The sequence below is a fragment of the Mauremys reevesii genome, linkage group 1 (genome assembly GCF_016161935.1).
Source record: "Mauremys reevesii isolate NIE-2019 linkage group 1, ASM1616193v1, whole genome shotgun sequence".
NCBI classification, from domain to species: Eukaryota; Metazoa; Chordata; order Testudines; family Geoemydidae; genus Mauremys; species Mauremys reevesii.
Window position 1 is genome coordinate 226,725,481 of NC_052623.1, and position 25,728 is coordinate 226,751,208.

General features: G+C 48.4%; 1 protein-coding gene across 3 annotated transcripts in view; it reads left to right on the forward strand.

Annotated features, from left to right (window-relative positions):
• Positions 1-19,510: 19,510 nt before the first annotated feature.
• PRMT8 (protein arginine methyltransferase 8) overlaps positions 19,511-25,728 on the forward strand; it is a 113,481-nt gene continuing 107,263 nt past the window's right edge. For all 3 annotated transcript variants that reach the window (XM_039538292.1, XM_039538301.1, XM_039538311.1), the window contains exon 1: positions 19,511-20,591. In XM_039538292.1, coding sequence (XP_039394226.1) covers positions 20,517-20,591 — 75 coding nt within the window. In that variant the 5' untranslated portion in view covers positions 19,511-20,516. The remainder of the gene's footprint in view (positions 20,592-25,728) is intronic.

Here is a 25,728-nt window from a genome sequence, read left to right on the forward strand (position 1 = left end):
CTTAGAGGATAATGGAAACATAAACAATCAACGGGCCACTCAGTAATTAGTGGGAAGCTTCACCTGATTGTTAACCTATTGAAATCAATAAGACTCTTTCCACATCAACTTCAAGGGGCTTTGGAACAGGCCCTATAAGCCTGATTTTCAACTGCACCCCACTACTTTCCTATAGGCAAATTGATCCTCCTGAGATCTCACATGGATGAGGGGAACCACATGTTGGTGGCCCTCATAAAATCTGTAAGAGCCGGACTTTCTTCTTGCAGACCTTATCCCCAGTTATAGACCCAACTATAGACCCCAGTTTAAACTTTTAGCATTCATTATAAACAAGGAAGTTAATAAACAAAAAACAATGTTGAAAAGGTGATAAAGTTGAAGTAGTGTTTCAGTCCAACCCAGCTAGCCCTTTGCCCAACCTAAATTACAGTTTCTTTACCAAAACAAAAATAAAAATCTATAATTTTCAAAATATGTAAAAGGTCTGGAAATGAATCTTTAAGTGATCTTTCCAGTTCCCCACTGCCACATAATTCAGCATTCATTATTACCATGCATGACATTCATTGCTCACTCAACCCGCTCCTTGATCCCTAAAATTAGCAAAATATACAAATGTCAATGTAAGGAATTACTAATAGATTATAAAATCATATTAAAATGTTCATGGCACCTACTTCCAATATACAATGCCACTAATATGGACTACAACATTACTCACTATAAACAAAATTCAAATGTTAATTGCTGTACAACACAGCTAGGACACAGTTATAACTAAACCCAAACTAGCAAGGTCAAAGAGGCATTGATAATGTTATATGGGTAGTGTAAATCAGATGAGGAAGATAGCAAATGACGAAGGATTATGTGGCAATAGGGAAATGGCTGATTCCCTTAACAGTTTGTTGCCATATTTTTCAATATCTTTTTAATGACCTTTAAATGAAATTAGGATAAAATAGAAATAAGTATTGGGAGAGAATAACGATTACAGTCAGAATGGCAAAGGCACAAAATGAGGGTCTATTTGGTTGCCCTAGCTGTGAAAAATGTCATACCCTGAGCAGACCTCAGAGTACCAAAGGAACTCACAGAAGAAGTGTCTGTACTATTGATGTTTTTGAGAACACAATGAGGACAGATGAGGTACCAGGGGACTGCAAAGGCAGCCAAATATAATACCTATTAAACGGCAAAAATCTTTGTTAGTGCAGAGTTAAGGTTGCCTATATAGCTCATGCCCTTCCAGAATGTTGAGTTCAGCAAAATACAAACTTCTGAAAACAAGGAAATACAGAGTTAAGGTAAACAGCCACACAACCATAACTCTGTCTCACTGGGAATTATCTGCATGCACTCCAGCTGCAGTCGCTGTGTTAGGTGTAGCTGTACTGAATGGAGCAGGAAGAAGTTGGAGCAGCTTGGAAGAGCTGTGATTGTGATATAGAATCATAGAGTATTAGGGTTGGAAGAGACCTCAGGAGGTCATCTTGTCCAACCCCCTGCTCAAAGCAGGACCAACACCAACTAAATCATCCCAGACAGGGCTTTGTCAAGGCAGGCCTTAAAAACCTCTAAGGATGGAGTTTCCACCACCTCCCTAGGTAACCCATTCCAGTGCTTCACCACCCTCCTAGTGAAATAGTGTTTCCTAATATCCAACCTAGACCTCCCTCACTGCAACTTGAGACCATTGCTCCTTGTTCTATCATCTACCACCACTGAGAAAAGCCTAGCTCCATCCTCTTTGGAACCCCCCTTCAGGTAGTTGAAGACTAGTAGTATAAGGAGATCTGGGTCTGAATCTCCCTCTATGTGTGTTCTTAGAGGAAAGAGGTGTTTATATACCTTGAGGGTCAAGCCTGAATCATTTGTGTAGATTGTGTCAGTAGCAGGGCACTGTGGATGGGCATTGTTAATAATAAGTTAGGATATGAGAGCAGTCTGTGGATTTAACGATGAGCAGGGGAAAGTATAAGTTTAGGTGATATCCTGTGTGCAAGTGAAGGGATTGTAAAGGGGTATGAAGTGGATGTTAAATTTTACAACTGTGATAGTCTGTTGGGGGAGTAGGATCAGTGTTTGAGAGTAGGGCTAGCAGGTAGCACCTGCCCATTACTGTGAAAAGGCAGTGTGCAAATGTGTATTAGTAGAGTTGTGGAACATCACTCGAAGAGGGCAGAGTTATTTTCTGTACTTTCTGGTTTTTCAGAAGTTTGAGTTTTGCTGAACTCAACATTCTGGAAGGACATGAGCTATCATTGGGTAACCTGAACTCTGTTAACCAAGGTTTTTGCCATTTAATCTCCTTTAAAAAAAAACAATGATAAGAGAATTGTTTGTTGGTAGGAATTAGTGGTCATTTAGGCAGCTGTAGTTCTCACGTTGGTTTGCAGTTGATGTGTTTTTGTGGGAAGTAATAATCAAAAGACCTAGCTTTTATATAGTGCTTTTCATCAGTAGATCTCAAAGAATTTTACATCATTTCCATTTACAGATGGGAAACTGAGGTACAGAGCAATGAGGTGACTGCCCAAAGTCACCCAGCAAGCCAATGGCTGAGCTAGGAATAATCCCAGTCCAGTGGTCTTTCCACATGATTGCTATGGGATTTCTGCATGCTCCTTCCCCTTCCTGTACATTTTGTTACAGAGGAATGGGGATAATGGTCATGCTTTGAAATGTGTAGTTGCTACTAGGGCCAGGGAGAGAACTCTCATCCATGGCCTATGGCCCAAATCCTTACCAGTTTTATTACATGGTTGTTATAGTAACTCTCAGTGTGTGAGAAAAGACTGATATCTCTCTCCTTCTCCACCTCTACCCCACCATTCCCTGCAACAACATTTCCTGATCCCCTACCTCTTCCCTTGCCATTAAGTACACTGCATAAGCCATTAACATGTAAGAAGTTGATCCTTGCTGCTCCTGTCCTGTGCTGCTGGAAACACACATCATAGCAACAGATCACTGAAGAGCCACACGCCATCTTGGCCATTTCACCCAAGCTGCATACTGAGTTAGACCCCTCACTCACACTACCTACTCCCAGCTGGGTCTCCTGCCCTTGCTTCAGCTAGACTTCCCCAGCCATGCCCCAGGCCAACCTAGTCCACCCCAAACTAGGCTTCTCCCTAAACACATGTTGGCCAGCCCCCTCAACCTACACAAGGTTGACCTATATTTTAACTATTCATTTCCTGGATTTCAGATGTTTACATTTGTTACCGTCAGTCCTCCCATCCCAGATCCCAGCTCACAAGAAGGGGAAGGGGAAGGGAGACAGGCTCGAACTTCCAAAGAGAAGCATGACCCTCCCTTCCCTACCCAGATCCCACACAGAGCAGAGCAGAGGAGAGGAGAGAGGAGTAGGTGCCCAATCCCCCCCAACACACACAGAACACAGAGAACAGAATTCCAGGGATCTCAGGATCCCTAAATCCACCAACTCTAAACCACCAACCTTATATTCTCTCTCCCCTCCTCTTCCCCCCTTCCTTCTTCTTCCTTTCCTCCCTTCTCCTTACATGAGTTCCCTGACACCTCTTCTCTCCCCTACCATTCATTATCATGTATACCTTTCCCCATAATACCCACATCCCTTGCTGCAGACCCAAGCCCCACTTCCCCTATTGGCACCGATGCTTGCACTCCCATCACCCTCCTCTCCCACTGCACATTTACAAGTAATGTATTTTCTTTTCAAAAATGGAGTCAGAGCCTTCTGAATAATCTGCTGTTCTCAGATTACATCTCAAAAACAAAACAACAAACAAACAAAAAAAAACCCCGCCGCCACTACCACAACCACCCACCTTGAGTGACAGATCTTCCCCAAATGTTTACAGTTTATTCTCAGATTCTGCCCAACCTGGATTCAAACTTCAAAGTTGTAGGCTCGGAGAGTTGTTAAGTGGTCCATTCATCTCAATGAGATGTTTTCAGCTGAAAGAGAACACCACCCCATGGATATGAAACAAATCGCTCTGAGATGCACGTACTGCTCCATTCATATCAGTGGCTGTACCCTTCCCACCTTCCCAGCGTTGGAGATTTTCTGATATGTGTCAAGCATACCCATTCTCAGCTCTTCACCCCAGTCTCAGCAGTATGTTCTTGGTGTATGCTCTGAACATATCAGTTCTAATTTCCCCCTTCCCCACCCAGAGAGGTAAGACTTTTCCAGATCTTGGTGGCTCACATGGGGGTAGGGAGAAGGACTCAAATGCCCCAAGTAAAGTAAGCCTCCCAACCTGTCTCACATGAAGGGGGTAGGGATCAGGGGCGGCGCTAGGAATTTGGCTGCCCCAAGCAGGGTGGCATGCCGCAGGGGGCATGCTGCCAGTCCTGCGGCTCTGGGGGACCTCCCGCAGACGTGCCTGCAGAGGGGTGTGCTGGGAGGGCGGCAGGCGGCTCCGGCGGACCTTCCGCAGTCATGCCTGTGGGAGGTCCGCTGGTCCCGCGGCTCCGGTGGACCTCCTGCAGGCATGACTGCGGAAGGTCCACCAGAGCCGCCTGCCGCCCTGCTGGCAAAATGCCGCCCCAAGTGCACGCTTGGCGCACTGGGGTCTGGAGCCGGCCCTGGTAGGGTTGGGTGCCAGAATGCACACAGGGGCCCTCAGGTCCTGCCACACACATGGGGGCAGGGAGTGGGACTCAGACATCCCCAGGGAGCAGTGACCCCCTATGAAGGGATTAGGGTTCAGACATCCCCAGAAAGACTAGACCTTTACAGAACCTGGCTTACACAAAGAAGGCAAGGAAAGGGAACCACAGCCCTATAGATGGGCCAATCTCCACTTCCCCCCATCCTGGCAATTCACAGGGGCAGGAAGCAGAGCTCAGACACCACCAGTGGGGATGGGGACCCCCAGATCATATGGGGGATAGGGAGAGGGGCTTAGACCCCCACAGACCCTGGCACATACAGAGAAGGAAAGAATAGGGGTAGGGGCAGCGGTCAGTCCCACATTCTTCCCCAGTTCCCCTGCCACAGGGCCACCCAGAGGATTCAGGGGGCTTGGGGTCTTCAGTAGCAGGCCCACCACCAACTTGCTGCTGAAGACTTAGCACTTCGGTGGCGGGTCCCAGGGAGGAAGGACCCCCCCCACCGCTGAAGACCCGGAGCGGAAGAAGCTCCAGGGGCCAGGGCCCTGCAAGAGTTTTCTGGGGCCCCCGGAGCAAGTGATAGACCCCACTCCAGGGCCCCCCAAAAACTCTCATGGGGGCCCCTGCAGGGCCCAGGGCAAATTGCCCCACTTGCCCCCCCCCCCAGATGGCCCTGCCCTGCATCTCCCTGTCCCCTTCCCAGCATTCCACCCCCCCTCAGCTGACTCTCTCAGCCCTTCTTACCCCCCCATACCCATTCCCATTTACCCCTCCCCTTGATGCATCCCCAAAGTCCTCTCAACCCTATTTCCCCCACTCTAAATACCCCTCCCCCACCAGTAAGTATTTGTGGGTCTAACTTTTTTTTACAAAAATACTTTGATTACTCTCCCCCCAAATTAAAAACAAACGAAAAAAAACCCTCTTAACAGAGACAAATTTTAGCAATATGCCTCCCAACCTTTTCCAGACTTCGGCCCAGGGTGGGACTTGAACCTGGTTGGGTTAGTTCAAAAGGTCTTAAAGTACCCACCTGGTGTTGATTTTTGAGGCTAACAATCCTGTTTAATACCTCTATCTGTGCATGCTGATTGTAATCTATTAGGATTGAGAATAAACCCAGGAAGCTTGTGAGGAGCCTAACTGTAGAAGCAAAATCTTTTTCAAATAATGTTTTAATTTGATTTCTCCCAAAGGGCTAGTGGGTGCCCTTGAGTGTTGGACACGCAGGTGCAATGCTTTGAGCCCTGTTTTGATCTCTATCTATTAACAAAAAAAGTCACCAGGATCTGTCAACTTTGAGAGAAAACAGCATCGTATATCTCAGGAACCCGTTGGTCAAATGGGCTTAAAGTTGGCTCACTAACAAACTCCAATGACCGCATGAGGAACACCAAATCTCAAGGCAATCTGAATAACTGTATGGATTTTAGAGCACTAAGAAGAGTCAAGATTTAAACAGAAAGCTGATCTTAACCTTATTTATAGCACAGCTGTAATTTTTAGGCAGAGGAAATCAAAGGTACCCTGACAATTAGTGACCAGTAATATTAACTTCAGTATCTGGTAAATTATTAGAATCACTTATAAAACAATTTCTGAATATTCTGGAGGAAAATAAATTGATAAATACTAGTCAGCACGGGTTCATCAAAATTAGATCATGTCAAATGCACTTAGAGAGCAAAATTTTCAGCTTGTATAAATCAGTGTAGCTCCACTGACTTTCTGATTTACAAAGACCTGTGTCTTTCTTTGACAAGTAAAGCTGGTCAGGAATTTTTTGATTAAATGACCTTTTCATTGGAAAATGCTGATTTGTAAAACTGAAACTTTTCATGAGAAAAGGTCATTATTGACAAATTTCCTGTTTTGAAAAACTTTTTTGGAAATTTTTTTGGGAAATTGTCAACATTTTAAAAATGAAAATAGATCTTTTTGGGGTTGAAATTACTTTTTGTTGAGAAATTTAAGTTCATTTATAGTAAAAAATAAATAATAAAATTGTCAAAATCAAAAAGAGAGAGAAGGTGGGTGAGGTATTATCTTTTATTGGACCAGCTTCTGTTGGGGAGAGAAACAAGCTTTCGAGCCACACAGAGCTCTTCATGTTTGGGAAACTTGAAGATGAGCTCTGTGTAAACTCAAAAGCTTGTCTCTCCCCAACAGAAGTTGGACCAATAAAAAAATATTACCTCACCCCACCAATCTCTATTATCCTCGGACCAACATGGCTACAACAACACAGCATACAATCAATAAGTGTCACTTCAAAACAGAAATGTCAGAAGCTCCCTAAAAGTGGGGGGGAAATGGGCCTGAATTGTGGCCCCACCCCCCACTCCATCCCTTCTCTCCTGAGGTCCCGCCCCCTGCTTGCTCCTCTCTGTCCCCTTTTCCCCCGTTGCTCACCCTTATGGCTGGTATAAAGTGATGGGGCCACAGCCCCCCGCCCACCCTGGTCCAAAATTATCAAAAGGAAATGTCTTGATTGATCTGATCTAATTTTTTTTTCAGATTTTTGGTTCATGAAAAATGTTGAGATTTTGATTCAGGATAAGAAAAAATTGCCAAATCTCGAAAATTCTCACAGAACAGGAAAACTGTTTCTAGCCCAACTCCAATAACAAGCTAAATAGATAAAGAAAATATAATTGATTCTATTTCTCAGCTTTAACCCATCTGTTGTCTTTTGTTTTATATGTAGATTAGGGCAGGGATTGTCTTGTGTTTGTACAGCACCTAGTACAGTGGGGCCCTAGTCTAAGACTGAGGCGGCAACATGTGGGGTCAAGTGTCCCCCCCCAGATTTCAGTGACTGCTGAGTTGCCCTTGCAGGGCTTGCTGTATTCTGCCTGCCACTGGGGGAGGGCAGCACTGTCCTTCTCCTCCTGCACTTCCCCCCGGTACTTCCAGTTTACTCGGCCCCTTCCTCGGGCAGCTGGGCCCAGGCAGGCAGCTGAGGGGGTGGGACGGCGTCACTTCTCATGCCACCTGACTCCGCTCAGGGTAGCTGTCTGTGAAAGAGCCTGGCAGGGGAGGTGGCGGTGGCCCACTCCTGGCCCGGCTGCTGGGAACAGGGGCTGAGTGAGCCAGAAACGTGAGGAGGGAGGGAACTCCGGCTCGCTTGGCTTCTGTCCCTGGCAGATGGGCCCTCGCAGGGGGCAGAGGGCCTGCCTCTCCAGCTGAGCTCTCTCACTGACAAGCGTTGCGCTGGCATGAGAAGCGGCTCTGCCCTGCCTGGGCCCAGCTGCCGAGGAGAGGGGCCATGGGAGCTGGGAGTGCCAGGGTTGGGGAGGTGCAACAGGAGAAGGACAGAGTGTCCCCCTGCTCCCCGCAGGTAACTCTGAGGGGGTGGGGAGAGCACGGTGGTTCTGGGCTGGATGCAGGGCAGGGGGTTGCTGGGGAAGTGCTGAGAACTGGGTCTCTCTGCTTAGCCAGAGGTAGGGCCATTACCCGCGCCCCTCTCCCTGCTGAAGTGTCTGCGAGGGAGTGGGAGCTCTGGGGAGACACTGGTGCTATCAGTCTGGACTGAGCCGGCTGGCCTGGCCCAGAGACATGTGCTCCAAACTCCTGTGGCCCCAGCCTCCCAGGAACCAGCAGGATTGGTTGCTCTGGCCCAGGGAAGTGGAGCTGGAAGTTTCCTCCCAGAGGTGACACATGGGGCAGTCACAAAGCCTCCCCTTTACATTGTGCCCCCCCTCCTAGTATCATCAGGCATGAGTCGGCACAATACATATAAATAAAAAATGCATTAGATTTGATATAGTTTCACAAAATAGGGAGAGGAAAACTTAAAAAAAATACGAATTAGCTGCAACTATTACTTTTACCTTCAACTACTTGTATATTGTGCATACATAATTGCCTCCAGAATTAAACAAGGAAAATAATTATGAATGCTTTAATGTTAAGCTGAAAGGAGATTTTGAGTTGGGTCCATTTTTGGGAACCAATACCACTGTAAAAAAATAACAAGGAGTCCAGTGGCACCGTTGAAGAAGTGGGATTTTTTACCCATGAAAGCTTATGCCCAAATAAATCTGTTAGTCTTTAAGGTGCCAGTGGACTCCTTATTGTTTTTGTGGATACAGACTAACATGGCTACCCCCTATACTTAATACCACTGTAATTATTTCATGAACATCTTACAAATAAGGCTCAGATTATGTCATGGAAGTCACGGAATCCATGACTTCTGTGACATTTTCCACTTCAGCCCTGCGGCTGGAGCTGTCAGCTGGCAGGGGTCCTGGAGCTCTGAGCTGCCGTGGGGGGACCTCGAGCTCCCAGCTGTCGTGGGTGACAGGGGCCCCCCACAGTTTCTAGCTGCCATGGGGGGCAGGGGACCTGGAGCTCCCAGCTGCCACAGGGGACACTCAGAGGACCCCAGAGCTGTCAGCAGCAGCGATGGCAGATGCCAGGTCCCTCCTCTCCTCCCGCAGCAGGGCTCGGCTGAGCCCCATTTTGTCACAGTTATTTTTATTAAAAGTCAGGGACGGGTCACAGGCTTCTGTGAATGTTTGTTTATTGCCTGTGACCTCTCCATGACTTTTACTAAAAATAACTGTGACAAAATCTTAACCTTAGATATAGGATAGAGCAGAGAATACATTAAATCATATGCACTGAAAATATATGATTGGAAGGGCTCACACACTATTTGGAGGATCAAAAATATCATGATAGTATTATTTGTATTATAATAGTGCCTATATTCCTTAACTAAGATCAGGGTCTCGTTGTGTTAGGCACTGTATATACACTTAGGCCAGGTAAAATGGCCAACACTTAGAGGAGAGAAACAACGTCCACAGGAGGTATCCTGGCTCCCTTAATATCTCTTTTAGGTGATATCAGAAGGCAGGGGTGGGGGGAGGTTTTTCTCTTCTTTGCCCAACACACTTCCATCCATGGGCAGCAAGATGACTATGACTCACTACCCCTGTAGTGAAATGTCACCTTTGCACTACCCCTATATAATTCCCCCTCAGAATAATAGACACCATTAAACTGTTCGGGGTCCTCCTCCACTGTATATCCAGAACTCCAATATGCACATGATGCAGAGACATCCATTCCCACATGGATGCTGCCCCCATGGTGCTCTCTTCCCCATAAAACACAGATAGGTGCCTTTGGCCCATTTTCTCCATTGATGAAGAGAAATAGCCTCTGCCCACTCAACACACACATTCAAAAGGGAGTTATCTCACATGCCGATCATGTTCCCCCTCTCATTTTAAGCAGAGAAGAAGCTGGGGCCATGTGCCCTCTCATAGCCCAGTTCTTCACCCCCACACAGGAAGAGGAGAAGTGAAAGGGGAGTGCCAATGCCCAATGCTTCCTTCTGCTGTAAGGGAAAAAGTAGGAGACGGATTGGCCTTTCCTAACCTGATCCTTTTTTCTCCTGTTTCTCCCACAAATATGAGAAGTATTGAGGATGGGGAACTTTCCTGGTCAAATCCTTCTCGAACTTGTAGAAAAAAAGGAATGGGGAGGAGGGAGGCTACTCTTCTGTTGTATCCTCTCCAACCTCCAGTCTTCCCTTCACTTCCATTCTCCTGCTGCCACCCTATGCTTCCTTCTCCTGCCCCTTTTCAATAGCTCCCTACTTTCTCCTTCTTTCCTTCCTGCTGTCTCTTCCATTCTTCTCCTGCCCCTCCTGTCTCCTGTTCTTCCTCCCATTCTCCTTTCCTCTCTGTGCGAGACCCTCTCCTCTCCTGTCCAACCTTCCATTGTTGAATTTGACTATAGTGCCTGGAGCACTGTCGTGATCCTATTGGATATGCTCCCACACTGGTTGTGGCCATGCCAGCTCCATTTGAACCATCACAACAGCTGACCTGCTTCAAATTCTTCCAGATTAGTAATTTTACAGGAAAAGCTGCTATCAGCGGTTTGAAGTAATTTGTGGTAGTGACAACATCCAATACCCACTTTTGTAATTCTGGATGTCAATTATCCTAACTGTTTTTACACCAGTTGTAGATTAACACTGCAGCCAGGTACCCTAGCTGTGTCATTCACGGATACAGATGTGTGTGTATACTTGGGCTGAAAAGTAGCTGCCATTGAGGTACAGAGCCCATGGGAAGTCATATTTTCAGTTCAAAGGAGCATTACTTTCCCCTGGGTACTAAAAACGCCAGTCAATCTGTCTTTTGTTTTTTAAAGTGTTGAAATATATGGGCTACAGCTTCCTTGGCTTACCTCATGGGGTCATGTGAATAAATAATAATGCATAGTTCTTATACAGTCTTTTTATCAGTAGGTCTCAAAGTGCTTTACAAAAGAAGTCACTATCATTATCCACATTTTACTGATGGGGAAACTGAGGCACTGAGCAGTATGTGACTTACCACAGGTCACTCAGCAGGCCAGTGGCAAAGCCAAGAATAAAGCCCAAGTTTCCTGAGTCCCCACTCAGTGCTCTATCCACATGGTGGCACTCAGCCAATAGCAGAGCTACAGCAATCACAGCACCTACCATCTTGGAGAAATAAAAGTAAAATATTTCTTGTATCCTCCCACCCCCTTTTTTATGCTTTCTGGACTTCACATGCATTATTTATTTAAAATCTAAATGTTTTGGCCATTTCCTGGGAGTGTTATAAATAAATTAATATACTTGCATTGTTTGTGTCTTGCTTGATGTCTGAAACAAAGCACAAGTACCAGGAATATGCCCCAAGTTCAGCACTTATAGTCAGTTTTGTTCTCTGATGGCAATGGGAGTTGCATGTACATATCTGAGGGCAGAATTTAATTCTAGGCATTAGGCAGTGTATCTTTGCTACCAAAGTGCTGCAGCATCAAAATGTGAGACATTTCCCTGCCTCTCAGCTGGAATTCAGAGCCCCTCCTCCTATACGAATAATTCATTCCTGCAAGGGATGACTTTTCCCCTTGACTAATACATGTACTTCTGTAGAACAAATCATTTGCCTTTGGTATAAAGTAGATGGCCCCAAGTAGCACGGGGTTTTAAAACATTTTCCTAGACCCCCTCTCTATAAGGTCACATAGTACTAGGAGGAAGGAATGGCGTGTTGGAAGCTCTTGTGAGAGGTCAGGCCTTCATAGGAGCTCAACAACACTCATTTAGGTATCTTAAGCGACAAGCTTTTCATTGGAGCTGCTAGGTGTTAAGCACTTTTTAAAATCTCTCTCTTCATTTAACTGCCTAAATGGGAGCTGAGCTCTTTTGAAGTTCTGGACATACCTATCCAAATGGAAGCTACTGGATACTGAGCTCTTTTGAAAACCTGACTTTTATTTATCTGCCTAAATACTGGAGATGTGCTATACTGGAAATCTTGGCCTAACTATTGGGGAAGAAAAATGGAAAATCTGGTCCTTATTCTCTGCATAAGAGACAATACTAATGGTGGGTATGTCTACACTGGCAGAGTTACAGCGCCGGCAGTTACAGCGCCGCTCAGAGCGCTGAAGGGAAACCGCTGTTGTGTGTTCACACCATCAGCTGCCTGCGCAATAGCGTGATCACACTTGCGGCACTTGCATCGGTATTCAGAGCGGTGCACTCTGGGCAGCTATCCCACAGAGCATCTCTTCCTCTTCTGCCACTAAGAGTTGTGGGAAGGCAGACGGGGTCGCAGGGCATCCTGGGTCCTGTCCCAATGCCCTGTGATGCATTGCTTTGCATCCCAGCAATCCCTGTGCTTCCGTCTGCATTGGTCTTTCAATGGTTTGTGTACTGTGTGCTCTGCCTCTTTGGTCTGAAGGAATGGATCCCAAACTGTTGACCAGTATGCTGCTCTCTCTTACCAACACGACATGAGATTGCTTGTGGCATTCACGGAGGTGCTGACCACAGTGGAACACCGCTTTTGGGCTCGGGAAACAAGCACTGAGTGGTGGGATCACATCATGATGCATGTCTGGAATAATGAGCAGTGGCTGCAGAGCTTTCGGATGAAGAAAGCCACATTCATGGGACTGTGTGATGAGCTCGCCCCAGCCCTGCAGTGCAAGGACATGAAAATGAGAGCTGCCCTGCCATTGGAGAAGTGCATGGCGATTGCACTGTGGAAGTTGGCTACTCCAAACTGCTACCAAACGGTCGCTAACCAGTTTGAAGTGGGAAAGTCAACAGTTGGACTCGTATTGACAGAAGTGTGCTGGGCCATTAATTGCATCCTGCTCTGAAAGACCGTGAGTCTAGGCAACGTGTGTGACATTGTGGATGGCTTTGCACAAATGGGCTTCCCTAACTGCAGAGGGGCGATAGATGGCACGCATATTCCAATGCTGGCACCCGACCACCTAGCCACCAAGTACATTAATCAGAAGAGATATTTCTCTATGGTTCTCTAGGCGCTCTATGGATCACTGTGGGCATTTCATGGACATTAATGCAGACTGGTCTGGTAAGGTGCATGACGCACGCATCTTTCAGAACACTGGCCTGTTTAGGAAGCTGCAAGCAGGGACTTTCTTCCTGGAACAGAAGATCACTGTAGGGGAAGTCAAAATGCCCATTGTGATCCTGGGATACCCCACCTATCCCTTAATGCCATGGATTATGAAGCCATATATGGGGCAACTTGACAGCAGCAAGGAGCAGTTCAACAACATGCTGAGCAAGTGCAGAATGACTGTTGAGAGTGCTTTTGGCCATTTAAAGGCCTGCTGCTGCTGCTGCCTCTATGGGAAGCTGGACCTGGCCGATGACAATATTCCTACGCTTATATCCACGTGCAGGATGCTCCATAATATTTGTGAAGGGAAGGGTGAAAGCTTCACTCAGGACTGGACTGCAGAGGCTCAGCACCTGGAGGCTGAGAATGAACAGCCACAGACCAGGGCTATTAGAGGGGCACAGTGTGGGGCCATAAGGATCAGGGATGCCTTGAGGCATCAGTTTGAACCTGAAAGCCACTAATATTTGTTGCTGTGCTCGGGAGTGCAATGCTTGTAATGCTAGGAGGTGATTGTGATTGGTTCAGACGATGAAATATGAAGGTTTAAGATAATTGTCTATTGCTTTTCAGGGCTCTGTTTGCTTTCAATTAATAAAATAAAGATTGCTTTCAAACCAACGTGGGGCTCAGCCGCCTCAGTGGAGCCACTGCCGCTGCCGCCCCCCCCCCGTCAAGGGGGGGGACAGGAAGTATAAAGCCGGCCGGCCTCACTCAGTTGGAGCCCAGCGGCCGAGAGGACGGACGCTCCTGTTCGGGAGCCTCCCCTCCTCTCGGCAAGGGACCGGACCACCACCCCTCCCCACCCAGGCCCCTCCCCCGAGGTGGACTGCTGGCGCCTGCCGCCCCGAGCCCGGCCCGCTGCCCGGCCGTCCCCGTGAGTCCCGAGGGAGGAGCAGCCCGACTAGAGCCCTCTCTCAGCACGAGAGCCCATGGTGTGGGACCCCGCTGGGGAGATGGATGGAGTGTAGGTAGCCGACTGTCTGTCGGGGGGGGGGCACACTGCCGCCCCATGTGTGTGTTGCCAGGGATCCCACTGACTGCACAGCGATCACGCGCTGCTGGGGGCCCTGGGTGGCAGGTCTCCCCACCCCCCTGCCACACCACACTGCAGCAGCTCCTCTCCTCCTACAGGCACAGAGCAGCCAGCAGCCTGTGTTTGGCTTCCCTGGCTGCTGCCACACAGCCTCCTGCCTCAAGCAAGGACCCCCTGAGTTTATTGTTGTTTTGCCCACCCCTGGGCTTACTGACTATTGTTGCTTAGCTCCCTGAGCCTTGGACTGTGTGTGTGCCCCCCACCTGACCTAGGGCTGGGCTTACTGACTCTTGTGGCGAACTTCTGAGCCACCTGTTATTGCTCAGCTCCTCAGCTGCTGGCTGAGCCTGGGCTAGAACTGTTTGGTGCTGGTGCCCCGCCTAGGGCCCAGGCCGGGGCCGGGCTTTGTTAACTTTGTGTCAGCACTCAGCAGGCAGCAGCCTGCTGGATTGATTTGCTGTGCTGCCCCTGCCTGAGCTAGGGGCAGGGGCTACTCTGCCTACTGCTCAGCTCGCTGCTGTCAGGACTGACCCCCCTAGACCTAGTGTCTGCTGTCGCCCTGACTGGGCTGGGACTCATTGCAGGAACTGTTCCGCCCTTGGCAGAACCCCAAAAACCTTCAGAACCCAGAGACTGGGATAGGGGTAGTGTAGTGAGGCTGGCTGGCTCGTGGGGCCCCTGAGAGGGCACGGCCCCAACCTCGGACGATTACACTAACACAATTCTTTTATTAAAAAACAACAAGTTGGGGAGAGAGATAAACAAAAAAACACCTCCTCACTGAGGGGGATGAGGGAAGGGAAGGTCTCAGGAGGAGGTGGGTTCCTGGGATGGTTAAAGATTTGTGTATGTCCAGGGATCATATTCAACCTTTTCCTTTGGAGTACAGTGCAGTGGGTACTGTACTTCAGCAGAGCTAAACTTCAGAGGGTGTTGAGTGCAGTGGGTACTGGGAGTCCGCAGTGCTGGACTGTGACGGAGGAGGAGTGGAATGCCACGGGTACAGACTGGAGCCAGGAGGTTGATAAGAGTGTGTTGGCAGTGTCTGGGGGGCGCATGGGAAAGTTTTGTGACGGCGGTTGCAGGGGAGGGTGGGTGCAGAGCTGGTTGGTTTGCAGTGCTAGTATCGTCTAGAGCATGTCAACTTGGCGCTCTATAACATTTAAGAGCCGCTCTGCGGCTTCAATTTGGCATTCTGTGTTCTCCTTTTGGTCCCTCTTCTCTCTATCCCGCCACTGCTTCAGTGCCTGTTTCTCGGCCACAGAGTGCATCATAATCTCACACAGAAAGTCCTCTTTAGTTCTTCGTGGCCCTGTACAAGGGTCTGCTGGGGCTCCACCCTCTCCAGGGCGGTGGGGAGCCACACTGGCTTGCTAATCGCAGTTGACGCTTGTGGAATTAGTCTGTCCACGGGGTCTTCCTTGGCAGCCCTTGCGGTACTGGAACAAACACCGTAAGCCCAGGCCCTGGGTTGGGGTGGGGCAGTGCAGAGTCAGGAGCTCAGGCCCTCAGGCAGGGCTGAGCAACAATAGTAGGCCCCAAGCCTCCAAAGGCCTGGGAGAGGGGGAGACTGCCATCCACGAGTCGGGTGGCAGGGGGGACGCAGGCCCTCCCACTCCACTGCATCCCAGCCCGGGGCCCTAGCAGCAGCAGAAGACCCACTGCTTAGTCAGTGGGGATCCTGGCCGCAACACACTGACATGGGCTCTGGGTGTGCTGCAGCCGGACTAGGGTCAGCTGCCCCCGGGCTACTTCCAGACTCCCCCTCGGGTAGTACCTGGGTCAGAGTGTTGTCCTCTGAGGGGTCCAACACCATAGGTTCCTCGGTGAGCGGCAGGCCTGGCAACTCCTCTGGGTAGCGGGCACTGGGCAGGCTCGGCAACTCCTCCGGGTAGTGGGTGCAGGGTAGGTCCGGCCAGTCCTGGCGGCCGCCACGGGGTTTTCCCAGTCGCGGGCTAGGCTGGAGGTGTCTGGCCTCTCCGGCGGCTCGGGCCTTACTGAGCTCTGAGGGCCAGCCTTTATACTTCTGGGTTGCCACCTGACCCCCTGAGGGGCAGGCTCAGAGCTCCCTAGCTCTGCCCACTCCGGCCTTCAGATGGGCTCTTCCCTTTCTGGGGCAGTGGGGAGCCACACTGCTTTGCTACAGGCCCCTTTCTAATCCTGCGCAGCCATTCAGCTGGTGATAACAAAGAGGGAGGCTGGGCTCTCAAGGTCATCTCTGTGAAGCCAAAATACAACATTTTACAGAAGCCGTATTGTTTGCAACACACAGACCACTGATTCAGTGATTTAACACACAGCCACTATTCCCATACCTGTCACTAACTGGCTGACCCCAGGCAAGCACACATGAGCCACAAGACCCCCAAAATGGTGAGTAGCCACAAGGGCAGGGGAAATCAGTGTACCTGGACCCTACTGTACACTGGGCACGTGACTCTTGGGGAGAGCCAGTACTGTAGGGGGGGCCTGATAATCATTCCTGTCCTCTCATTTTTCCCAGGCTGTGTTCATTATGGAAGATATCTCACTGCTGATGGTGAGTGGGGATTCAAGGGAGGGTCTTCTCCAAGCCTGGCTCGCTTGTGTGCAGCAATGGTCCCCCCGCTCAGTGACGGCAGAGTGGCGCAGGAAAGTTACCTTTAATGGGACAAGAAACAAAGCAGCTCTGCCAAAGAACCTGCGTCGTGGATTGCCCAGTATCTCCATGAGAGTTTCATGGAGATCTCTGAGGCAGATTCCCGTGAAGTGAGGGAGTCAATCAACACCCTGTTCTGCCACTCAGACTGGGCATGTGGTGGTACACATGTCATATAGCCTCAAGCCTGCTTTCTGCAACCCTCCTCCCCCCAACAACTCGCTTCAGCGATTCCCCAAATCAAAGCCACTTACCGGGGCCTCCTTTCCTGTTTGCGCTTTGCCAAGATCAGACAGCTGTGACTGGCTAGCCTCCTCTGGGGTAGAGAAGAGCTCCTGGCTGCATGCATTTCTGACCTCTGGGTCCCCCTCCACATCCTCATCCAAGATTTCCTCCTCCTGGCTCGGTCCATTCTTGACTGGCATGCGATTCACTGAAGTATCCACGGTGGCTTTTGCAGTGGAGATGGGTCGCCACCGAGTATCATGTCCAGCTCTTTGTAGAACCGGCAGCTCGTGGGTGCAGCACTGGAGTGTCAGTTTGCCTCCTGCACCTTGTGGTAGGCATTCCACAGCTCCTTCACTTTGACCCTGCATTGCAATGTGTCCCAGTCATGGCCCCTTTCTGTCATATATCGTGAAATCTGTCCATAGGTATCATAATTCCTATGGCTGGAGTGCTGCTGGGACTGGACAGCCTCCTCTCCCCAAATGCTGATGAGATCCAGCAGCAGCTCGGCATTGTGGGGGGGGGGGATCCTGTGTGGAGCAGGCAGGGGCATGCTGGAAAGATGCGCTGAGACCATTGCACGCATCACTGAGCAAACAGGAAGGAGACTTTCAAAATTCCAAAGGAATTTACTGTGTGGGGATGACGGTTGATCATCTGAGGGCAGGACAGTAGAGTTCAAACTGTGACCAGAGAGGCAAGAAAAGGCATTGTGGGACACCTCCTGGAGGCCAATTGCAGTGCTTTAATTGACCAGGGTGTCTACACTGGCACCGTGGTGCTGTACCCCCGGTACAGAAAGCTGTACAGCTCTCATCGGGGTGTTTTTTTTACAGTTCTGCAACTGCACAGTTTCTGTGCACTAAGTGGCTTGGCAGTGTGTACACCTCAGGAGTTACAATGCAGAAAGCTGCTTTACTGCTCAGAAACTTGCCAATGTAGACAAGGCCTGTGTGGTATAGTCTAAAGGGGTTAGCAGCATAATTTTTGGCTGGGCATATTACTCATAAATAGGGAAACCACAATTGAGCTATACAGGTCATCCCAAACTCATGCTGATAAAAATTTCATACCACCTGCTACTCTGTATGTGACAGAAAATGCATTTGGCAACTGTTTTAGATTTAAACTTTTATTGGGTTATTTGATTACTCTGAATCCAACTATACAAGGCTCTGGGAGAGCCAGAAAAACCTCTAAAATGATCTATAAGAGCTTTTCAAAGCCAAAGTTGTCTCAATTTTAAGAACTGACATCAGAGGAGCTTCAAGTTCTCTATGTGTGTCTTGCCGGAAAAATAGAATGCCCCATTTCTAGCTCTGCCAGGTTATTTCAACCTCTTATTGGTACAGTACTGAATCTTGCATACAGGCTAATGTGATTTGGGGCAGGGTTTAAATCCCACATTTGGGAGGAGAAGGAAACATTTTTCTGAAACAATCAGTTTCAAACAACTGCCATTTTTTAAAATACTAAAAGGTTTGGCATGTTAGGATAATATGGGATGGGTTAGTGGGCAGTCTAAGGTGTAAGTCACATGGATTTATCAACTGGCTCTGCAGTTTTTCACAGGGGTATCACCTCCAGTTACCTGGTATGAGTCTAATACATTATTCTGTAATTTAACTCATAGCATCATGGCCACCTAAGTCGTATACGTTTATGTGTCACATCTCCTTGCAATTTATCACATGGCTAGCATCTCCAGTTCCCTGGTCTGTATGTATACCGTACATTTATCACATCCCTGAAATGTACCACATGGCTAGAATCTCCGCTTAAGGGGGGAGTAGCTACATCTCTGTGTAAGTGAGCATATACAAAATGTTCCGACCCCTTTCCTCTATTTGTTTCCTTTGTCCTGCCAGTTCAGCCGCATTCCTGTGGAGAGAAGGCAGCACAGCCAGTCTGGCTGTCGGCTCCATAAGTCACTAACACCTGCCCCAGGAATATCCCTGCCTCCTATGCGCCTATGGGCTCCTGTTGCTGGCATGGGATCTGATGTGTTGCCAGCATTTCAGAGGTCAGCTAAGGATAAACTCTTCTTGCAACTCTTTTGTTACAGGAGATCATAAAAGAGGCTGCGCAAAAAAAAAAATCTTTCAGAATCAGAGAAGGATAAAGAGCAGGGAGTGGGGGGTGGGATATGAATGTGTGTACTAAAAATAGGCACCCAAAGAAATGTTGAAGTCTCTTTGGACGTCTGTTGGCTTGACGGGTAGAAATGATTTAGGACAACCAACGGTGGTGAAGTTGGTCAGGTACTTACATCCAACGTGAAATAAACCCCTCTAGTTTTATTTTCTCACCCCCCCCCCCCAACGAGATCAACGCGATCACAGTAGGTTGGAGTTCAACACTGGAATAAAGTGAAGACCCAGGAAGACAGTGTGTAACATACACCCCCTCCCGCCCCTAGACACATCAACACGAGCCAAGGAAATCTAGCTCCGCTGTAAGACCACAGGAATAAAAAGTGCTGGGAGAGGGAGAACCAGAGAAACGTGTGGGAAGGGGGCACTTAACGACAGCTCCCACGGAGGAGGATGGACAGAGGGAAGGGCTTGAAAAACAAAACGCTTGTTCTGGCTTTGCTGAGCAGCTGTGCTCATACCAGAGCGATCTTTCTGCACCCGGAGTCTGTTTGGGAGTCAGGTTCAGGCTAGAAGATGTAAGTCAGGAAACAGCAGCCGGGAGGAAGAGGCGCACACACAAAACCGGAGCGAAAGAGGCTTCCTCCAAAACCAAAGAGAAAAGAAGCCGGAGCAGAAGGAGTTAATGAGCTGACCCATAAAATCCTTCTCAGGGGCAGCGAGGCTTTGGAAAGAAAAGTGGGGCTGATCCGAAGGGGTGGGGGAGAAGGAAGGAAGAAAGTTGTGTGTGTGTGGGGGGGGGACTGATATAATTGTCCCTCCCAAGAAAGGTACATGAGATCAACTCCCAGAGTAGGACAGGAGCCCAGCCCAAGAACAGGAGGGGGATGCTGTTTCCTTTTGAAGATAGCCACGGAAAGAAGCTAGCAAATGCTTTACCAGCGTGAGCAGTGTGGGCTCCTTCCTTAAAAGCAAGTTTTCTGGAGTGGAGACTTAGAGAGAGAGAGGAGCCCAAAGAAGAAAGGACGGGGCTATGGTTTCCTGGCCCCGCTGCTTTGTCTCTGGCTGCTTCTGCCTCTGGAAGATTAGCCACAGGACACAAAGATGCCCCGCTGGTCACTGCACGCCCAAGTTCAGTTTAGTTGGTGCTTCTTTCCTTTTTAGCCCGATCGCTTTCTCCGAGGGAGCAGGACGCGCAGCCCGGCAGCCTTTAGTGTCAGCTGAAGAGGGGGTTGCCTCCTAACTCATCTCAAGAGCTTGGAGGAGGCGGAAAAGAGGGGGAAAGGGAAGAAGAACTTGGAAGTGTCAAAGGAAAATTGGTACCAGTGGAGGCAGCAGAAAGGACAAAGCAAATTAATTTGTTGCTTTTTGTGTGTGTGCCAGTTTTTGGAGATCTTTCAAAAAACCAAAAAACCAAAAAGCCAAACACCCATCCCCAAGCCCCAACCCCTTGGCTGGCTCTTATGGGAATGAAACACTCCTCCCGCTGCCTGCTCCTAAGGAGGAAAATGGCGGAGAATGCTACTGAGAACACCGAGGTAAGGAAGCGAGGCACAGGGACCTGCCCCCCCGGACCCCTATCCCCGGACATACACCCCGCTAGCAGCAGCAAGTGCAAAACTTTCCCCCCTCCGTCTGCTTGCTCCCGTCACTGTTGCTGCTGCGTTTTTGCATGGCCCCTACTCTGGCTGGTTTCCTCTCCAGCAGTGCGTCGATCCCTACATGTCAAGAACTTTCCACCTCAATTTGCCCTGCCCTCAAGCAGCAGGTTTTGCTCTGAAGCGGCTTCAAGTGCTTTGCGGCTCGGTAAAATGAAGCGCTGGGCTCTTGGGCCGTTCCTGGAGGTAGCAATGCCGCTCAGTCCGGCGCTCGGTGCACTCCATTGCTGCAAGCGTTGGGCAGCCGGGTGTGCAGGAGCTGGGGAGGGGAGGAGGGGAGCTGGCTTTCTGCAGCGCCCGGGATAGCTCCGCGAGCTCCGAGGGGGAGGAGGCAGAGCTCTGCAGCATCCCGGGCAGCCCTTCGCTGAACTGCCAGGGAGTTAGGGAGCCGGGTCGCTGCAGCACCTGGGAGAGCTCCTAGCGTGGCTGCCGCGGGGAGCAGAGCCCCCGGCTCCGCCTGCAAGCTGGCTAGTTGGCCGGGGCGGCGGAGAAGGCTCTCGCATGGCTTGGTGAGGCTCCCCGAGGAGCTATCCAGGGTGCTGCAGAGAGAGAGAGAGAGAGAGAGAGAATATTTTCGCTTTAGCTCCATGTCCTTCAGCTGCCTTCCCCAGCCTTGCACTGGTTTCCTCTGGAGAAGCATCTGAGCGGTAACGGGGTCTGTAGCATTTGATACTCACTGAGCTCTCCTGGACCTGGCTAAGGTTTTCCAGGGGCTGTGGCTATTCTCTTGCTCCCGGGGAAGAAGAGACAGAATCAGATCCCCCGGCTGCCTGCATGTGTGAGAGCGAGCGAGAGCCAAACTCTCGGCTTCTATTAATAGGCTATGCCTAGTGTTCTTCTTGCTGAATATTTAACATATGGTTACCCGATATGCAGCACCGTGAAATGTGTATCCCTCGTGGCACTGCATGTTAACCAACTCACACTCCTATTCCTCTTCAGCCTCTCTCGCTCTCTCTCGCACACAGCTGGCCTCCATTCCCTTAATATCCCTGCAGAGGCAAGAGACCGGAGCGAGCTTCTGTCTGTTTCCACTGTTTTACAGCTATTTAAAAGGTATTAGCCCCAAACATTCCCAGTCTCCCTTGCAGTGAATCCCAACAGTGTCTGTGTGATAGGGACACTAATCTCTGTGGTAAAGGTCCAGGGATGTGCTTCACTCGCCCTCATATGAGAAGAGTGGGGTTTTCTTAAACGAATATAATTCCAGCAATAAAACAAAGGAGCATGCCTGTTCCTGCGTTACAACCCCCTCGAGTACCTTGGTAGAAGAGGCTGCTATAAATAGCAAGGAGTCAGGCAGCACATCTGTGAACTGTCCTAGTACTGATGGCATGTACTGTACCAGAGGTCCCAGATTCCTGGTCAGTACTGGAGGCAGAGGAGAATAAGCCCAGCTGCTTAGTTTCAGAACCCTTCATTGTCCTTAAATGGGGGAGGGGAATATGAGTTGAACTCATTAACTTTCTCTCTTCCATCTAAACTTGATATTGATGCATTTGGGGGGTTTATCCTCTCTCCTTCTGTCTTGTGTAACGCTGCACCCACTGCATTATGTATCTGCAGGAATGGCTTTCTTAAAAAAAAATCCACTCGGAAAGGAAGTGTATCCTGGTTACATGAGAAGCAGAATGCTAGGTCTTTTGCTCCTTATAATCTATGCAAATGCAAGATTTGTGAAATGAGAGCAAAATTATAGACTGGCATATTGCAGATAGACATTTTCTATTGTATTTGTCTATGCATGAAGCCAGCAAGGATGCATTGATATCATCTGGTAAAATATTGTCTCACATTTATTGGCTTATTAATTTTCAGTTGTTAACATTTCTTAATTTTTAAAAAGGAGAGAGAGAGAGAGACCCACATAATTAGAAATGCAACAGATAAAATATTGGTGTATTTTTGAAACTAGTTAGCTACCAAACATCCTTATTCAGTAAAACCATAAGATGCCAAGCTGGGGCTCCAACCTTCATTCCCTGAGCCTCCCTCCCCAAACTCATCCTGAAGACAGTGGATGTTTTGGAAGCAGAAAGAATGTAAGATAGGGCCCTTCATTTGTGTTCTTATCATAATGAAGTTATGTAGGATCCTCAATTGGTGTCAGGTGACTCCACCTGAAGTCAATGGAGCCACACTGATTTACATCAGCTGATGATCTGGCCCATACTCTTAATTTTCTAAAGTACTAAGGTACTAAGGTGACAGGCAGTATATAAAAAAAGTGAGACACTCAGACAGATGAGCAATTAAAACAGTTAAGAAATGGCCAAACATGTCACTGCCAAATTATTCTAAAATCATCTGGATCTTACTCATATTGATTTCAAGCTCTTACCAAGACAATTACATACATGTAGCATTACCATTTTGTGATTACCATAGGACACTAGATTACAGAACTCCACCATGCATGTAACAGCATTATCTAAGATCATTATGGGTACAAATATTGTATGTCAAGCACTTTTCTTATACAGTGCTGAGTTTAAAAAAACAAATATAGAACCAGTCCCAGAAACCCTTGCTCATGCGAGAAACTCCAGTGAAATAAATGGGACTACTTGTGAGTAAAGGAGGACTATTCATGCCAGTGGGGGATTTACAGGAGTAGGCCCATATTTTATCAATTTCTAGATATTTACAGTGTTAACACTGTTTTATATACACTATGGTCTAGACCCGCAATGGGATGTAGGTACCAAAATGCCACTTTAGGCATCTAACACAAAAATTTAGATCCTCAACTCCCCTGCTCATCTGCTGACTAACTCTGTAGACACTTATATTCTTTAGATGCCAACGTTGCCCTGGCAAAGTCAACACGGTGCCTAAATTTCTGCGTGTGGGCATGCACAAAGCTGTCTAAATTCTGATGGTGCTTGGCTGTTCAACACCTCAGCCCTGGTGGGATCCTCAAACCCTGTGAGGCCTGATCTAGAAGGGATTTTTAGAGGCCACTTAAGAGCACGCCTACTGCATTGGGCCCTGCACAAAATAAAACTGGAGGAGGAAGTGGTGCTCCCCACTCGCAGAAGTTATTCTACTTTGTATAAAGAATTCAATATTCATTGGGCCAGGATGAGAGACTGAGAATGACTCTATACCCCAGTGGTTAGGGCACCCACCTAGAAGACCCAGGTTCCAACGCCAATAAATGTTTAATTACTGTGCACACAGTGAAACAACTCCAACAGGAGAAATTGAGAGAGCCCTACATCAGAATATGCCATAGCTCAGGGAATAGGGAAATCACCTGGAGGTAGGAGGCCTGGGTCCAAGTCCCAGCTCCGACCACTGGACTACAGCTCTGACCACTGGACTATAAGGAAATCACCTCCTCCTGAATTTTTTGCAAGAAAGAACTGACCTGGCTTAGGTACTTAACGGCTTCATGGCTGCGAAGCCCAAGTGGAGATAGGCATCTTCCTCCAGTCCAGATTTAGGCACATAACTCCATTTGAAGGCCAAGGCTTAGGCCACATCCCTCTCCTCAGCATTTCACTTCTGGCTAGCTTAGGTGACCCCCTATTCAGCATGCTGGCTTCTCTGAATCACATTCTTAGGAGCCTAATTCTCCCCATGCAGTATGTGGGGAGCCAGAGTGCCTAACCTGGGGCTGCGGCTTTCACAGGCCAGCAGGGCAGCTGAAATTACTCAATGCAATGCTGAGTCTAAGTCCCCTTTGTGGATATAGTCCTATGGGCCTGATTCAATGTCTAGTGAAGTGAATGAGAGTCCTGCCATTGGCTTCAATGAACATTGTATCAAGCCCTGTATTTATATACAAGAAGTCCATTAGAGTGCTATTTGCCAACATTTCTACAGAGAAATTCATTTTCAGGGCCTTTTATATTTCTTTATGTATACAGCACCCTGGGCATGGTGCTTTACAGAAAAAATAAAAGACAGGGGGCTGAAAGCAAAAGCCGTCTGTGCACAGTGAAATCAATGGAAGTTCCTCTCATGGCTGGCTTGCAAGATTTGGCTCAAGGTCTCTGCCTAACTAGTGTACAGTCCCAAAGCCAATACTACAGAGCTTTACTCTCAGGAACCATCCCTTTGACTTCAGTGTAGGGTTATTCATGTGAATAGGGCTTTTGGATCAGTGCCTCAATTATGGGACTGATCTTATAAATCCTTATTCACCTAATCAGTCCCATTTACATCATTGACACTGCTTGTGTGAGTAATAGGTTCAGAATTGGGCCATATAGGAATAATGGAAGGCAGAAAGATAGAAAATAAAGGGAAAAGGAAAATTGCTTTTGGAAGAACATTTATGCAAAGTGTCCCCAAAATCCCTATTGTTGCACTTGCATGGATGGCTTGGTCTATGCTTTTAATCAGGGCTTTGGAGCAGAGCCCAGAGCTGGTGCACGGAGCAGCTCCGGAGCAGTGGAGCTGCAGGCTTTTGCCTGGAGCTGGAGTGGAGCCGGAGCACAGCTCCAAAGCCCTGCTTTTAATATGAATGGGCATGGAGGAAGGAGATGTCAGTTCTAGATTTGAGTTTAGCAATGGAAAACAAGTCTAAAGAAATGAGATTTCAGGAAGAGGGTGTGTGCTTGATACATAGTTTTATAAAGTTTAAGGCCAGAAGGGACCACCATATTATCTAATCTGACCTGCTGTACATCATAGGCCACCAACACCACCCAGCACCTGCACACTAAACTGAACCAAGACCAAAGTATTACAGACGTCAGGAAACTAGATAAATGTGTGCCACAGGCAGAGACTAGAAGGGACTGAGGTGCATCAATGTCTGAGACTTCTGGAATGTCAGGGAAATAATTAAGTGAGATATACAGAGATAATCCTGGCAAGTGACCCGCACCTACATGCTGCAGAGGAAGACTAAAAAAACCCAGTGTCACTGTCTGTATGACTTGGGGGAACATTCCTTCCTGGCCCACATATGGCAATCAGTTAGACCCCGAGTATATGGGCAAGAGCCAGCCAGCCAAGCACCTGAGAGAGAGAATACTCAAGGTCACCTCAGAGTCCCTGGCCC